Raw genomic sequence first — 16,917 nt, forward strand, 5'->3', positions numbered from 1 at the left:
CGCTGAATAAGGTAAAAAAATATTATAGCGCAAAATAAACATAAAAAATAAATAAAGTATATGTTCATTATTCTAATGAAAACTAAATAAATTCTTAAATTGAAAAAAAAAAGTGAACTGAATTACACAAAAAAATGATATATATTTCAGATTATTGATTGCCATTTTAACGTACTAAAAAGACATAGTTTACAAATTATTTAGACTGAATATTTTTTTTTAACATAAAGCTTAAAACACATCGAGATGGTTCAGGAATAACATTTTTATTTTCAACAGCTATTTTCAGAACTTCTAAACATCTACTGACATCTTCTCGTATTTCGAATCCTTCTTCACTTTTAATTAATCCATGTTTTTCTAACAATAAATTTGTCAAATCAATAAATTTCAATCTTTTGGTAGCATCAGTATAAGCGGTTTTATACAACTCAAAACACTTATCCAAAATATCTTTATCGTCTGCATTATTATAACGACCAGCAATATCCATTAGTTGATCAACTAATATTTCAAAACTAACATCATCTGTAGAATTTTGTACTAATTTAATCTCACTAACAGTCATATCTTTCATTATATTAGCAGTTATATCAGCTTGAGAAGTAGAAATATTACTATCTTCAGAATCAGTTGAACTTTTTTCAGCTTCTTCATTATCATCTTCATCAGATGAACATTCACCTTCATCACCGCTGAACGACCCCAGAGTTTTGTCCTTGTTAGATTCTTTTAGTATATTTGAAATCATGTCAATAGTTTCTATTCCAAATCTATTACCATTAATATTATACCCTTTTAAGTTTATTTTGTCACATAGTGCCTTTGTTAATATAATTCCACTTTCACCACTGATCTCATTATAACTTACATCCAAATTTTCAAGGGAATCATGAACAAGTAAAGCTTCAGCAATTGCTAAAGCCCCTTTAGATTTTATTAAACAATCAGCAATATTCAAATGTTTGAGATTTATTAATTTTGGTAAAACATTAGCTAATGCTTCTGCTCCCAACACAGTTAGTAAATTATCCTGAACATCCAATACTTTTAAATTTGGATTTTGTAGTAAGCTTTTAGATAGTGCTATTATACCTTTGCAATAAATTCCATTTTGAGGGATTGTTATTTCTTCCATGGTTTTAACAAGATCAAAGAATTGAGACAATGCTATAATGCCTTCATTTTCTAACCTGTTTCTACCAGCTATTAGTACTTTAAGTTTTAATGGAGTACCAGCTTTAGTACTAGCATGATAATTATCAATCAATGCTTTTGCAAGCATTTTTGCTCCACTAATTCCTAATCCATTGTTCATTAAACGTAATGTTTGTAATTCATAACACACAGGTGAATTCAATAGTTTGACTAATCCTTGCATGCCAATTGGTCCAAAAGCATTATTACTTAAATCAAGTTCAGATAAACGGACATTTGCTGTTAATAAACCAGCTGATAAATGTTCTAGAACTATTGGTATTTCAGATTTAAGTCGTCCAGTAAACATATCTTGCCATAATGCATGTTTAAGATGAGACCCATGTTTAGCAAGAGCATGACCAATTTCTTTAGCAGCATCAATTCCTAAAGTATTTCCTTGAAGATTGAAAAAAATCAGGCGCGGACATTTTTCGATTGCTGAAACTATAATTTTGGCGTCTTCAGCAGAATTGAGCGAAAGAGATTGATCAGCAAAACTTAATCCCTTGTCTTCCATCTTTTAATTAGATTTGAAATGCAACAAAATGAAAATATTTTCTGTCAATTAATGGTTTTTGATTGTAGTTTTTATTTAATCTGAAACGTACCAATGTCCTAAGTTGGTCGTTTGTAAATGCAAACAAAAAAGTAAAAAGCTAATAACCAAAGATTTTATTAAATGTGCTAATAAGTATTTAAGCTGATTGTAAGTAATCGAAATAATTGATTACTTATAAATCACTAGGTACTTGAAAAAAGAAAATGCATATACAAGCAGATAGTTAAAAAAGGGTTGAAACCTTGAACTTTAAAACAAATAGATGCAGTAGCTTAATTATTTATTTAAATCAGAAATTAAATCATTAAGTATACCTTATAATACAAATATTATCTCATATCTCATTTTATAATAATAGGTCAACCTAAAAACTAATATATTATGTTAATTCAAGTTTCAATGTTATTTTCAGTTTAATTTTTTATTACATTTATGATGTACCTAAAATAATTATTAAATTAATTTCTATACTGAAATACTATAAATTATAGTTTAATTAGAACAATTTACAAATGAGTTAACTCAAGATTGATTGAATAATAAAATACTTATTTATAATAGACAATAGATAAACAACAAGGTAGAAGTAAAGTTTTTTTTCATGAATGTATCATATTTCATACACATATATCAAACAAAATTATAATTTTAAACATAATTTAAATTTGATAACATAAATAAACATAGGTGTACTCCATAATATGTTTAATCTACAACTATTACTGTATTTTTATAAATTTATTAAATTGTGTAGGTATGAATTTGATTTGAACTAGTTTTTAGCACAAAAAGAAAGAATTGTTTTTGTATTACTATGTTCTGACTTACATAAAAATATACTCGTTTTACGCATGAAGACATAAACGACATGAATGTTATAGGTATGTGAAATTGATAAGGTGTATGTTAGTTAAGAAGTGTAGTTGCAGCCAGTATGCCTCTCTTAGGTAGATATATTAAAATAGGTAAAATGCTAAAACAATTATTTGAGTAGTAGATACATAATTTATTTAAGAACTTGGGTAACTAATCCAAAAAATAATAAGATAGTAAACTAAAACATAATATTATAAGAATTTATAAAATGATAAGTACCAAATAAAAACGATAAATATTATTAGGCATAACTTCTGATTATTAACTTCTATATCTAATACATTTGTTGTTAATTACATAGAAGAATTAGTGTGAAATAGTAACCAATTTATTTAAAAGAAAAAATAGGATTCCGATTAAGAAATTTAAAAAGAGATTACAACAATTTCGGTACCTACTAATTAAAAAACTGGCTAACACAAAATCCTAACCTCAATCCATCAAAAATTTGAATTTTAAATGAAATCACAAACTTGTGCATCTAACGATTAAGGAACGTAATACAATATTATTTGAGGAGCAAAATTAGAATTGAATAAAATAAAAGAAGCCGTGACTAACAGTAAACATTAAAGTAGCAGGAGAGGAAACGTGGTGCGGCTCTTTCCGTACCAGGTATGGAAACCGGCATGAGCGGAGCGTATTAAAGTTTCTCGACATGAAACAGTATCAAAATTATTAAATTATTGATGGTTTAATTAAAATCCGGAGTAAATTTTGGTAGGAATGGTATAACACTATCTTTATTATTCTATCGATGGCCTATCTGGCCAATACAAATACGTTCAATTAAAAATGTCAAGGCTTTTTTGTAATAATTAACGTTTTTCATTAATTTATTATAGCTAACCTTTTGCAGACAATCAGAAGAGATCGATTGAAAATCGTATATAGTGAAGCCTCGGGAACGTTCTAGAAGCACCAGAACAAGCACGTTGTGGAACACGGGCGATGCACTTGTAGTCGTTAAACGCGGTTTCACAGAAATGGTTCCGAGTTCGTCCTCAGTTACTGATCAGCGTTAATGGGGCGGCGTTCGCAAGGTGGTGCAATAGGGCGACAATCATCAAGGTAGTGGAAGGGAACCGGCTATCGAGTGTGACCAACTATCCGATTTTCATAAACATGGCTGTGGTCCAAAAAGCGTTTCGACTTTTGGTAATATTATGATTTACAATTTTTAATAAACATATGGATTTAATGACAAAATTTCGCAAATTTATGCGTGTGATGATTTAAGTTTTTTTGTACGTCGTTGGTTTTTGACAAAAACGTAAAAATAAATGTGTCATGTATATTGTGTTTTATTCAAATGTCAAAAAAAATATTCCGCTTAGTTTTTTTAAAATGTGGCAGCACTGTTGTTGTCGTTAACATCAATTCCGGGTTTTTAGCGTCTCTGACCAGGCTGATCTTCTGAGGTCTGTACTCTGTACTGTCTGTAGAATTTTACACATAATGCTTTTAAACTTACAAGCGACGTTCATTGGTACAATTATTATTCATTTATATCAACGTCCGTTGTTTACGTCAAATCTTTAAGCCTCAAGCGTTTTCCCAAATCTTGTAATTTTTTTTCTTATTTTACCGACATTTTATTGAATTTATTCACACTGGAATCACACGAAACACAAAAGATAATTTGTATTATTGTGAGAATAATCGTGGTTCATGATCATATTTATCATAACGCGGTTTTTATTGAACCGTAATGAATTGTAAAACTAATACTTTTTGCTAATCAGCTGTTTCACAATGTTTTTGTCCAGGACCATGGGTCACACTTGTGCTTTGATAAAACTTTCATAATACAAATAATTTGTTGTACTCATGTTCGTGTAATGATTTAATGTTGATTAATTAGAATTGGTATATCCATATTGTGAATTTGCTTAAATTAGTCATTTTATTAAAAAATTAAACCCTAGCATTATGTTCCTATTCTATAGTTTGTTATTTTCATCTTTATAAATTTTAGGTAAATAACAATTTACTGTGGAGATTTCCAATATATTTTATAGTTGGTAAGCTCACAAAAACATGACTGAACAAGTAGAAGTTAAAGGTAAGTAACTATACATAACAGTTATTATATAAAACAAATTTATCTGTATTATAAAACGAGTGACATATCTATTGTATATATATATATATATATATATGTTTTTCAACTATGATTACTTTAATTGTTGTTAATTTAATAATTTATAAATTTGATGTTGACACGGTATAAGTATATAAGGTTGGTGATGGAGAAATTAAAATTTGTTTGTACATTTATATTAATATATACATAGGTATAGTTTACATTATTTATTTTCATCAAAATATTTTCTTTTTACTAAATTGGATAAATATATTTATTATATCTATAAATCAGTTTTATGGTTTATTTATGGACTTATATAGTAAGTTTTGATTAGAATATTGTAGAACATTAATATGATGAAAGATTTTAATGACACAATTTTATTTTTTAAATAGTGAATTAGTTGTTCAATTTTACTATCAACTTTAGCATTTAAATCTAAAACTGCTTTTTAATAATTAAATATAAAACTTACAATAATTTTGTTCACTTAGCTTCAATATTCTTCAAGTAATATAATATTTAATTTTTGTTTTTCTTGAAATGATCTTTTAATAGTTCTAAGAAACTTAGCATATTAGAGTTATGATGAATCACATAAATTTAAATCTAATATTTACTATGTATTTAAAAAAGTTTATTATATTTTTATCTAGTAAAAAGTGTTATTAAAATAACAATTAAATAAAATATATTCTTATTATTATAATATTTTAGTTACATTCTGAATTTTACATAAAAAATTTATTGGTCTCTTCATTCATAAATGTTTTTAAATGCTAGTTAAAATATATTTTATGCAAATAAATTAAAAATATTATGTTTAATTTAATCTGTCAGTTAATATTTAATATATCTTGTTAAATTTGTCATTAGCTCATAATATATATATAAATTGTAAATATTTCAGAAAATTTATTGAAAAACGATCATGAGACACCAGAAAGAGTGGTTAAGCCTTCTACATCGATACCTAGATATCAACACAAATCAGGTGAATATATATAACCAATTATGTAACAAAAACTTTTTTAATTTTATTTGGTATGGTAGTTGTCGAAGTATCATCCATTAAAATATAAAACATTCAATTTATTTGATAAGTATACACACATTCATTTACCAGTAATTAATCTTATAATTGGCTTACAAATTCTCCATATTTTTTTGTCATTTGCCTTTAACAATTATTCATGTTTTATTGCTGTAAAGAATAATACTCCTTTAAAGTGTTTTCAAAGATTTTTTCTGACATGTAGGCTAATATTTTTTGAAATAAATAAAATTGGTTTTGATTACATAATATTTTTGTTAGACAAACTTTTATTATTTAATTTTTATATCTTCAACCTATACTTTTAACAATCCCTAAACATGTGAATTCTTCTACATGCTCTATTATTAGGTTTTCTTATAAATGTATATTATATTAATGTTTTGGCATTATTGTTGCTAATACAAGTAAAAACTTTAATCTTTTTCGTGTTTACTTCATTAAATTTTATTTTTTCCATAGTTTCTATAAACAAAATAACATTAAATTTAATATTTACTTATAAATGTATTGCCTTATAAAATTATGAGTATCACCAAATATTTAAGGTATATACTAAGCTATAAGCACTTTTATATATGGTTGACATTTATTTCTAATAACTGTTTAATTGTAGTTAAATCTATCTAACAATATTTAAATTCAATTAATTCAAAATATATTTTTGTTTATAATTTTTACTATTTAAAAAATACTTATTGTATTAAATTTTATTTGTATGATTAAAAATATCTATAAAATTGTTGTTTTTACTATGTTGTAGATAACCAGACAAGCAGTCCAATGTTTTTACGCCCATCATTGTTGCCATCTTCATCATCATTTACTTTTGAGATGGGTCAAAGAAAACCAGATACTCCAAGACCTACATCTAAGTCATTCTGTTTAAATCCATCTAGATTAAGTTTAAACCCATCTACATCCACTCGTAAGTCGGTTATTTTTTTTTTAAATAATGACCTTAGTTAATAATTATTGTTTTTAGGTTTTATGATACAATTCTTAATGATTTAATAATTAAATGGTTTTAAAATAATTTTTTTTAAATTATATTTCTATATCACAGATGCATAAATATAATATAGCATGTGGTATTAGACATTCACTTGTTTAATTTGGATATGTTTGATTCTAGGTCAGTATTATAGATAATTAATTCTACTATTTAATTTATAATTGAAAATATAATTTATATTTTAGTCTTGAGCTGTTTTCATTGTTTCAGTTTATTAATAAAATATTAAAATTATTTTGTCACTAACATTGATTTTTAATTGTAGATATCTGCAGAATTTATTTTTCCATCAATAAAACATTTTTATTGGATGTTTTATTATTATAATAGAAATAATATATTTTTCATGATAGTAATTTTTTTGTTTAGATAAAAATTAAAAGAATATGAAACAAAAAAAAAAAAAAAAATCAACTGGTCCAATCAGTAAATAATTAATCAATACAAACTAATAGTGGTAATAAAGTTTGTTAAGTTGATTCGTTGAGGCGTTAGAGCCCAAGAGATAGCTATATAACGTCACAAGATCACACAGTATGGCGGCGGCCTATACTTGTATACAGGAATCATCAATGTGGTCTGGGTTATTTATTTATATTTTTTGCTATAATTAACAAAAATTAAAACAATTATCATAAGTGTGGATTTTCTTAAATGTTATTGTAATATGTTTTATTGATTTATTATAATTTTAAATTTACGTAATTCATTTTTATTTTATTAACTATGATATTAGTATAGGTAATATTTTTTCGATATTTCACGTATTATATCTATATGATATATATTTATTATTTGTTTATTTATTTTTTCCAAGAATTGAAAATAACAAAATAAATACTTTAAACTAAAATATAAAATTAAATGATAATCTTAAATATTTCTTAGGATATATTTTTCAATATTTGGTCTTGGAGCTATAGACATGAAAATTTCAATTTTTTCTAAAATTTTTGTAATATTATATTCACTTGTTTTTTATTTTTTTAGTTTAATTGAGTATAATTTGTTTTTGTCACTCAGTATCTGTACACTTACATGTATTTTCCTAATGATTTTAATAATACCATTTCATCGCTCACTATATAGTTGTTTATTTGTATTGTGGTATTGTTTTATATAGCTAAAATAGATCTTATGTACATACTTCTGTATTTTATATGTATTTGCTTTGGTATATATTTTGGCCTTACATTATGATAAGATTCCAAATGGTCAGTATACACATAATATTTTGCATGTCACAAATTTTTTATAAAATCTTTGGCAGCTATAGTTTTTTTTTTAAATGCTTAGTATTATTCGTAGTTGAATTTTAACTACAGTTTTTATTTATTTCTTAACCTGTTAGTCCATGACTTCGTATTTATGTTTTTGTTATTTCATTTTCTTCCCATTTATATTAATTTTTAGGTGATATTTTAGAGATATACATTTTTTAACTTATAATTGACTGTCACCTTTGAAGTTTTGTGAAGCCCACCAAAGAATTAAGTTGATTTATTAGTACTATTTTTTCATATTTTTTCTAATGTTATTATTTTTTTCATTAAAATTTTAGATAGATGCCACACATCAAATTTGTGTTTTATTTCAAGATATTTTGTTCTAATGTAAAAACAAATTTAATACAAGATCAAATATTGAAGAAATACATACTTAAAAATATTCAAGATTTTCCATTGAATTTTATATTTATTTTGTTGTTTTTAATTCTTAGTATGGTAAATGAATATATATTATATTAGTATATGTTTATGTGAAATATTGAAAAAATGTTGCTTTATTACCTAAACTAATATCATAGTTAATATAATAAAAATGAATTACGTAAATTTAAATTTATAGTAAAACAATAAAACATAACATTTAGGAAAATCCACAGACTGATGATGATTGTTTTAATTTTTGTTGGCTATAACAAAAAATATAAATAAATAACCAAGATCGCATAGATGATTCTTGTATAAAAGTATATGCCATCACCTCAATAAATCAGCATAAACAAATTTTAGTACTACAATTAGTTTATTAATCGAGCCAAAATTATTTATTTTTTTAAATGTTCCATATTAATAAATTTTGTTATTCTATAAAATACAGCAAAATCTTCAAGTTCTTCCAATCAAAATGATACAAATACTGAAGCAGAAACGCAGCCTAAAAATGAAGTGCCTATTCCATCACCGCCAGCGATATTTGGTGCAGTTATTACCAAAAATCGCACACAAAAACCTGATGAAATTTCATTGGCTAGTGGTTTTGTATTTGGTCAAAATCTTCATGAACGTGTTGAATTGAATAAAGAAGCCGATTCAACTTCAGAAGATGATAAAAAACCTAATGATACTCAAGAAGCTGAAGTTTCATCATCTTCAAATGTTATTTCCCCTTCATTTGGCAATCTTAAAAATGATGAAACTGACGAAGTATATTTATTTTATAAATATGAATAATTATGTACAATGTAAACTATTTTGTTTTCATTTTAGAATGGCAGACTGGATGAATCTGTAGAAGAATCTAAAAGAAAATTGGTGGAAGCTGCTAAAGAATATGAAGAATCACGGGCAACCAAAAGAAAATATGAAGAAGTTGATTGTATGACTGGAGAAGAAAATGATGTAAACGTATTCCAGTTAAATATATGTAAGCTATATGTGTATGATAATGCTAAATCCAACTGGGTGGAAAAAGGACGTGGACAATTACGTGTAAATGATATGGACGGAGGACAGTCGTCAAGAGTAGTTATGAGAAGCAATGGAAACCTTAAAGTTATTCTTAACACTAAGGTATTATTTTGAATTTATTTAAATTGCTAGGTATTATATTTATTTATTTTTATTAAATATTTCTTTAGATTTGGGCGGATATGAAAGTTGAAAAAGTTAGTGAAAAAAGTGTTAGACTCACTGCATTTGAAGAAGATTCAATTAAAGTTTTTCTTGTACTTGGACCTGCAAAAAGTATTGATGAATTTATAAATGTATTATTGACGCGTGTAGAAAGACATAAAGAAGCAGATAGAAAAAGAAATCCAACTACTATCAACAATGAAGATTCATTAGAGGGTACACTTGTATAATATGATAATAATTATATTTTATCATAAATATCAGTATAAAATATATTTATGATAAAAATATTTTATTTCAATTTTTTCCACAAAATATAATATGTTGTATTTATACTTAAGAATAATTCATTTATAAACAATCATCAATTTTATATACCAGAAATAAATATACTAAAAGTACTGTTAATGACTTTTATGATATTATTTATTTTCTGCTTTATTTGCTCAAGTTCTAGTTAGAACTATTAACCAACTGTTACATTGTTTAATGTGGTTAAAAATGTATTTTACAAGCATGTAATCAAATTTAAACATTGATTTTGTACAAATTATTTGACATTTATTTGTTATTGAAGTACATTTTTTATAGAATATTTATAATTAGGGTTTGGATTTAAAGACATAGGTATGCCTTTTTATTTTGATAATGATCAAAAAATAATTCTTGTCCAAAAATGTATATAATTTAATTTTTAAGGTATCAACTAAAAATTTTTTGCATTTTTTCCATAATTGCCTTTATTGTTTTTTTTACCTTTTTAATTTTTTTATTTGATTATCAATTTATCATATTAACGGATTTACAATATAAATTGATAAAGCCTTATGAAGATGACACATTGTCGATTTTATATTTAAAATTATCTTTTGGGTATACTTTATGATCTCTGTTAGACATATTGATAATGTTAACATTTATCAAAGTAGACATACTACCTAAAGATTAAAATCTGTTCTTAATGTTTAGATTTAAGATTATCAATAATTGATATTTTTTTATTGTTTATATTGTCTTCAAATCTGAATCCTATTTATAAATTGTGATCTAGTCAGCTATATTTTGCTTCAAAGAGAATGCATTTAGATAATGATCAAAATGTATCCAAATTTGCTCATTCCTATCAATTCTAAACTCACAATGTTAACATTGTTAACATAATTTAACTTAGATGGTTGCTGTCAGTCTGATTTGTAAAATTGGTGCATTCTCTTTTGTGCTGGAATATAAATGTAAAATTAAATTGTTTTGCCTGTTGTGTGTTTATTAAATAGAAAAATTATGTATGTAATTAGCTATAGCTATTATTGCTAAAGCTAATAATATCAATAATAAAATAAAATAATTTACATGAAATAACTATGTCATGGTTACATGGTTTAATTAAAATCTGCATATGGGGCATTAGAATAACTGGAGAAATAATCATATTAATTTATTTTTCAGTTTCATGTTAGGAAATACTAAGACTGATTAATAACCTAGGAATCTGACTTTTATACTCAATTTAAAGTATATGTTACAGTTAAAACCCGAAATCCGTTGAAACTAGTTTTAACTAGTCAATACTAGTTTTCACAAATCCCTTTAGTCACTTCTAGTTTTAACTAGTTAAAACTAGAATTTACTAAGACTATCACTGTCAAAACTAGTTTTAATTTATTTTATTTAGTTAGAATTAGTTGTGTCTAAAATATTATATTAGTGAAACTAGAATTATCTAGTAAAAATCCGTATTATTTATATTGATAGGTAATACTAGTTTTAATTAGGGAATAGTACAGCGGTTCCCAACCTTTTTGAGACTATTACCCAAAAGTCAGGTTAGATATTCACAAATACCCCCGACCCAAAAAAAAACAAAATATATATTATGATGATAATTATAATTTATTTAATTTTTGCAAACAAAGAAAATAAGAGTTCTCAAAACTATTAACACTATTAACAAAAATATTATATTATTACAATTTCATTTACAGTCATAATACACATGAGTAAATGAATAATAAGTACTTAAAATACAAATAAATAGTTTAACTTTTACCCTCCAAAAAATCGTGTTTTTACCCACTAGGGGGTAATTACCCCCAGGTTGGGAACCGCTGGAATAGTAGAAACATTTAGTACATATTAAGTAATTATTAAATATAGACTTTTATTATATTATTTATTTCGGCAGGACAAACTATCATGGCATTTAGAATTACATTGAATTTTATTTTTTTTACATAAACAACGATTTATTCCGCAGGATGTTTTGCAAGTGCATTTTACAAAGCCTTGCCCTGAGCTCGTTGATGCTTTTGTTGCGGCTGCACGGAGGGAAATATGATTTTTTGGAATTTGATTCTCTGTCGAATTACCGTGCAATATTTAAAAATATAAAGTCTGTGGTCGAGTGCGTTTTATGTAATATGAGTTCGAATATATGCGTTTTAGTTAAAACTAGTTTTTACTGACTTATTTAAACCTACAGTCACTTCTAGTTTTAACTAGTTAAAACTAGAAGTGACCAAAGGGATTTGTGAAAATTAGTATTGACTAGTTAAAACTAGTTTCAACAAATTTTGGGTTTTAACTGTAACATAATTTACACTATATACTTTTATGTACATCAAATTTTATTGACAAAGAGTATTTTATAATAGAAAGAAAAATAAATACAACTTCTAACAAATATGAAGATTTATTACAGTATACATTTGTTTTTTTTTATGTCTTATTATAAATATCATTAAAAATTTTAAAAATATTAAATATAAAACATATTTGCGAGGAGAATTTCTAAATGTTTTTTTATTGAAAGTTACTCTAACAATTTCGATAAACTTAACTAAGTTTGAAGAATAGTAGAAGAGAATTACTCGAGTCATTTTAAAACCAAATTATATTATAAATGTGAGATATACAATCAATATTTTATGTTAAAATTATAAATATGTATAATAATAATACAGGTAATGCAAATATATGTTGAATTATATTATTTTTAATGTGTGTTATGTGTAAGATATAATCTATAAAATGCAATTGCTGAAAATTGTACAATTATTAATTATTTCAACAGGAGTAAAGAAAATAGTTTCTAAACTCTTTAATACATCTTTATGAACTTAATTTAAAATAAATAGGTATATTAGTATATTACTGTTTATAATAGTTAATATAAGTAATAAATAATTGGTGTAAGTTTTATGGGTTTTAAAGAAGGGTTGTTGTAATTATTAAATTGAGGTATGTTATCTGTATGCCCTTTAGGTCAGTTTAATGGCACAAATAATATGCAAAAAGAGAAATTACTTTTATAATTAAGTATGAAAGATTAATTGTGAACTTTAGTATTTACATAAAGGGATTAGTCAAGTCCCGGGTAAGAGGACACCTTTATCAATATTTTATACTATTTTTAATCAATGGTATGGTAACACGTACCCATAGGTGGAAATTTGGTGAAATTACTGGGGGGGCTGAGTATTATATTTCTCATTACATCTATATAGGCACTAATGTACTTAAGTCACTCGCAATTATTTATTTCAACAAAACAATTTAAAAGTTTGACATACTAAACAATTTAACCATAATACAGTACAAAAACAATAATGTGCCTTACCTTGAACATTTTATTCTGAACAGAAATTTTATCATTAAGTTATTAAATTAATTGAATTATAACCAATTTAATATTGGATGTGAAAACAAAGAAGTCAAGTATATAACATAATAAGTGTATCTAATATATTTATTTCAATACAATATATCGATTTTTATTCGAAAAAGCATTAACTATATCATTATTACTAATTTTTTTTGCTAAATCTTTTTCAATGTTTAAAATAGAAAGATCATTGAATCTATTTTCAACCATTGTAGATCGCATCCAAGTTTTTATTCGGCGCATTGCAGAAAAAGAACGTTCACAGGTGGCTGAACTTATTGGTAAAGTTAAAGCCACCTGTAGAAGTTTATATATATTTGGGTAGACATTCTTGACAATAAATGTTTTTAAATCCTCTAAGGAGATATCATCTTTTCCAGTTGTTAATGTTAAGTAGTTTTTTACAACAGTAATTTCGGATTTTAAATTATAACAATTGACATCTAATAAATCCTAAAAAATAAAAAGATATACATAAGTCATAATGTGTTACTATTTATTATTAATATTAAAATGTTGTGTAGTGTGAAATTAGTAAGTGTCATATCAGCCAATTCATGTATGAAAATCAGGGTATTTTAGGAGATGTTACTATGTTAGTCAACTATACAAAGTTTAAATAATGTATCAATTAACAATTACATTAATTATAGTATAAGTATACTTTATAGTGGTCAATAAAGAATTTGCTTTTTTCAATGTTCAGTTTAAAAAAGTTATCAATAGATTCAGCCATTTCCAAACTTTCTGTACAAAACCGTTTCTTTATATTGACAATAATAGAATCTAAAACTTTAAAGTATGCATTTACACGAAAATAATCTTCAGCAGTAGCATTATCAACTTCATTGGGTTCTTCGGCACCAGTAGCAGTAATCAAAACGAAATCATTAAGTCTATTAGGTTCTCTTCTTATTCGTTTCAATCCTAAAATACAAAAATACTTATAATTTTTACTTTCTACAGTCTACACCTAACTATAAAATTATTAAATAATATTTACTTTGTGTTTGAAATGGTACATTGAAATTAATGTTGTAGTCTTTAGCAAAGTCTTGGATTTCTAACCATAAATTATTAAAAGCAAGAGTAGATCTACCATTTTCAAAAGTTTGCAAAACACCCTTGATAAGAATTGCTGCTTTGCCTAGTGTTGCATTTTTTTTCTTGTAGCATTTGACAAAGAATATTTATTGTAGACAATATATCTTTTAAAATAAACAAATTAACAATAAATGAGCTTGTTGACATATTTGTAAGTATACCTTGAAAAAAAACATTTAAATATTAAAATCCAATTATTTTAAATGTTTCACACAATTTACCTAAAGCTTCATTTGCATTTCTATCAGTTTGATTGTCTATTTCTTCCTGTAAAACATTTATAATAGCTTTATAATTATGTAATATTGCTTCACCGTTTTTAAACCGACAGTTCCATCTAGTATCACTTAAGCAACCAATGTGGATACTTTTTATTCCCAACTTTTTTTGCATGTCAACAAGCATCTGGTTTTTAGTTGGATGAGAAAAATGGATATATAACCCTTCAATGGTATTGAAAACAGTCCTAGTTTCCTATACAAAAAAAAAATATATATATTTAAAACAGCTAAAACATACACTTTCAACAAATTACAATTTACCTTAACATATTTGCACATGTCGATTACTACAAGATTTATACGATGGGCCATACAATGCGTATAAATGGCATATGGAAATTTATTTTTAATTTTAACCTGAACACCATTGAACTTTCCAGACATAACATTTGCCCCATTGTAGGATTTTGCCACAATATGAAACGTGTCCATGTTATTTTTAGTAAGGTAAGCAAATATATGGACACTTAAGGATTCAGCATCTTGTTTGTCAGAAACGTCAATAAATCCCAGAAATCGTTCTACAATATTAAGGCCAACAGTATACCTTACACATAAAGACATTTTTTTCTTGCTTAAAACACCTAAAATAAAAATTAAAAAATCCAGTTGGTAGGTGGTGAAAGTACTTCTCTCATTGGGTCTTGGGTTATAATCAAAATAATTTTTAAACCTTTACTAAATTTAATTTTGTATACTTGTCATTTAAAAGTTAGATTCTTACCTAGCTTCATCACACATTATACCAAAAACTTTAATGTCTTCAATTTCTTTTGTAATTTTATGTCTTATGTTCTCAGCACATAAATTAGCCAACTCATCTTGCACAGCATGACTAGTGTAATTGGTAGTATTTTGAAACTTTTCTGCAAATTCTGGATAGTGTTTTGCAATTAAATTGCAAATTTCTTTAAAATTTCCTGTAACAAGAATATATTATGTCTATAGGTAGTGAAAAATGTATCTGGTATTTTAAATGTTATATATTATAAAACATAATGTTTTATGTATCTATTAGATAATCTTTTAGCAGTGAAAAAATTTAAATTGTAATATATGTTTAATTATTTTAGTTAGTTACCTTGATTTAGTGAGAGCCTTGATTCTTCATGTCCTCTAAACGCTAATCCTTGGCAGCTCAAAAATAATGTTATATCAACAAGAGTTTTAACATATTGGACATTTTTTTCTACGAGAAGCTTGTGGCTTGATGTTACTTGAGAGTGGATACTTCCTGTTATTGTAGTAGAAATATAAGCTTCCCATTTGGCCATGCAAGTTAAATGCTGTTTACTAGTTGAATGTCCATGCAGTTTACTCTGTTTATTTCCTTTTTTTCCTCTTGACCCGGATAATTATATAAATACAATAAACATTTTTAAATATAATAAAAATAGTTAAAATATAATTAAACAAATAGGTAGGTACTTGCTGTTTTCCAGTTGTTGAATCCAATACTCGTAAACGTAAAATCATTATTATCACTTGCTGTTGCTAGGTATGCTAAAATTGCGACAGCAAAAACAGTAAATAGCATCACGTTTAATACTATATTCTAGCCAATTAAAGCTTGAATAATAAACGGAATTAAAACCACGGTTTTGTTTCCCAAAAACAGTTTTTGGATACGACTATAGTAGGTACAAAGTACATAAATAATAGTTATAAATGTACAATAAACTACAAACCATTTAAAATAATTTGGTTTTATACTTGTCTCAAGTACCGGACGAGATGGACTAGTCAGTAAAGTTCCTAGATCACAAGTCTCAGGTACCAAATCAACACATTTTACTTTTGTAAATTCAACTGTAGTTATACTTCCTAGACTATATACAATATACTTAAAGAGTCGTCTAGGTCAGTATCGTCTGTGACATTAGTAGGTACAAACCGGGGCCACAATAGACGGTTTATTCACATTAAAGATCGCAAATAATTTCTTAGACATAATGGTCAATAAAAATTAAATAATTAAACTTGTTAGCCGTTAACCACTCAAATAACAAATACTGAATGTAATAAGCGGCGAAAAAACAAAAATACTAGAAAGTAGAATTCGTCAATTATGGCAACTATCGATTAACTTCATAATTAGTTAAAAATAGAATATTATTACGGAATTTCATAGTACCGGGACAACACTGCTGATAAACAACCAATACGAGTATTATTACGTATTATTAATAATAGTATATTACGAAGTATAATTATTATGAT

The 16,917-nt window shown here is 25.7% G+C and overlaps 3 protein-coding genes and 1 pseudogene across 6 annotated transcripts; 1 reads left to right on the plus strand and 3 right to left on the minus strand.

Annotated features, from left to right (window-relative positions):
• Positions 1 to 122: 122 nt before the first annotated feature.
• Positions 123 to 3,681, minus strand: LOC112595812 (ran GTPase-activating protein 1). Of its 2 annotated transcripts, none has more exons than XM_025341170.1 (2): positions 3,486 to 3,681; positions 123 to 1,717 (listed from the first exon to the last, which is right to left on the minus strand). In XM_025341170.1, the coding sequence occupies exon 2, from the start codon at positions 1,715 to 1,717 to the stop codon at positions 197 to 199; it is 1,521 nt and encodes a 506-aa protein (XP_025196955.1). In that variant the 5' UTR covers positions 3,486 to 3,681; the 3' UTR covers positions 123 to 196. The 2 variants fall into 2 exon arrangements, with proteins under 2 accessions (XP_025196955.1, XP_025196954.1); XM_025341169.1 differs by having other exon boundaries at positions 123 to 1,797.
• Positions 3,682 to 4,037: 356 nt separating this feature from the next.
• LOC112595814 (ran-binding protein 3) lies at positions 4,038 to 9,941 on the plus strand. Of its 3 annotated transcripts, none has more exons than XM_025341173.1 (7): positions 4,038 to 4,056; positions 4,614 to 4,700; positions 5,635 to 5,718; positions 6,542 to 6,706; positions 8,897 to 9,222; positions 9,286 to 9,588; positions 9,657 to 9,941. In XM_025341173.1, the coding sequence occupies exons 2-7, from the start codon at positions 4,676 to 4,678 to the stop codon at positions 9,879 to 9,881; spliced, it is 1,128 nt and encodes a 375-aa protein (XP_025196958.1). In that variant the 5' UTR covers positions 4,038 to 4,056; positions 4,614 to 4,675; the 3' UTR covers positions 9,882 to 9,941. The 3 variants fall into 3 exon arrangements, with proteins under 3 accessions (XP_025196958.1, XP_025196956.1, XP_025196957.1); XM_025341171.1 differs by lacking the exon at positions 4,038 to 4,056 and adding an exon at positions 4,067 to 4,201; XM_025341172.1 differs by lacking the exon at positions 4,038 to 4,056 and having other exon boundaries at positions 4,511 to 4,700.
• Positions 9,942 to 13,396: 3,455 nt separating this feature from the next.
• Positions 13,397 to 14,563, minus strand: LOC112595901. The gene is made up of 4 exons (XM_025341289.1): positions 14,543 to 14,563; positions 14,316 to 14,478; positions 14,124 to 14,239; positions 13,397 to 13,765 (listed from the first exon to the last, which is right to left on the minus strand). The coding sequence occupies exons 1-4, from the start codon at positions 14,561 to 14,563 to the stop codon at positions 13,397 to 13,399; spliced, it is 669 nt and encodes a 222-aa protein (XP_025197074.1).
• On the minus strand, positions 14,546 to 16,681 carry LOC112595993 (annotated as a pseudogene).
• Positions 16,682 to 16,917: the final 236 nt, after the last annotated feature.

Source organism: Melanaphis sacchari, unplaced genomic scaffold (assembly GCF_002803265.2).
Source record: "Melanaphis sacchari strain LSU unplaced genomic scaffold, SCAv2.0 Contig2_pilon_pilon, whole genome shotgun sequence".
Classification (NCBI taxonomy): domain Eukaryota; kingdom Metazoa; phylum Arthropoda; class Insecta; order Hemiptera; family Aphididae; genus Melanaphis; species Melanaphis sacchari.

What these genes read in the sequence shown, in the direction of transcription:
- LOC112595814 (XM_025341173.1), top strand. Translation starts at nt 4,676, where the DNA reads ATGACTGAACAAGTAGAAGTTAAAG. An exon ending in TGAACAAGTAGAAGTTAAAG is followed by an intron (nt 4,701 to 5,634) that starts GTAAGTAACTAT and finishes TAAATATTTCAG; the next exon opens with AAAATTTATTGAAAAACGAT. An exon ending in AAACCCATCTACATCCACTC is followed by an intron (nt 6,707 to 8,896) that starts GTAAGTCGGTTA and finishes TATAAAATACAG; the next exon opens with CAAAATCTTCAAGTTCTTCC.
- LOC112595901 (XM_025341289.1), bottom strand. Translation starts at nt 14,563, where the DNA reads ATGTCAACAAGCTCATTTATT. An exon ending in TGTCAACAAGCTCATTTATT is followed by an intron (nt 14,479 to 14,542) that starts GTTAATTTGTTT and finishes AAATGCTACAAG; the next exon opens with AAAAAAAATGCAACACTAGG. An exon ending in TGTACCATTTCAAACACAAA is followed by an intron (nt 14,240 to 14,315) that starts GTAAATATTATT and finishes TTTGTATTTTAG; the next exon opens with GATTGAAACGAATAAGAAGA.
- LOC112595812 (XM_025341170.1), bottom strand. Translation starts at nt 1,717, where the DNA reads ATGGAAGACAAGGGATTAAGTTTTGCTGATCAATCTCTTTCGCTCAAT.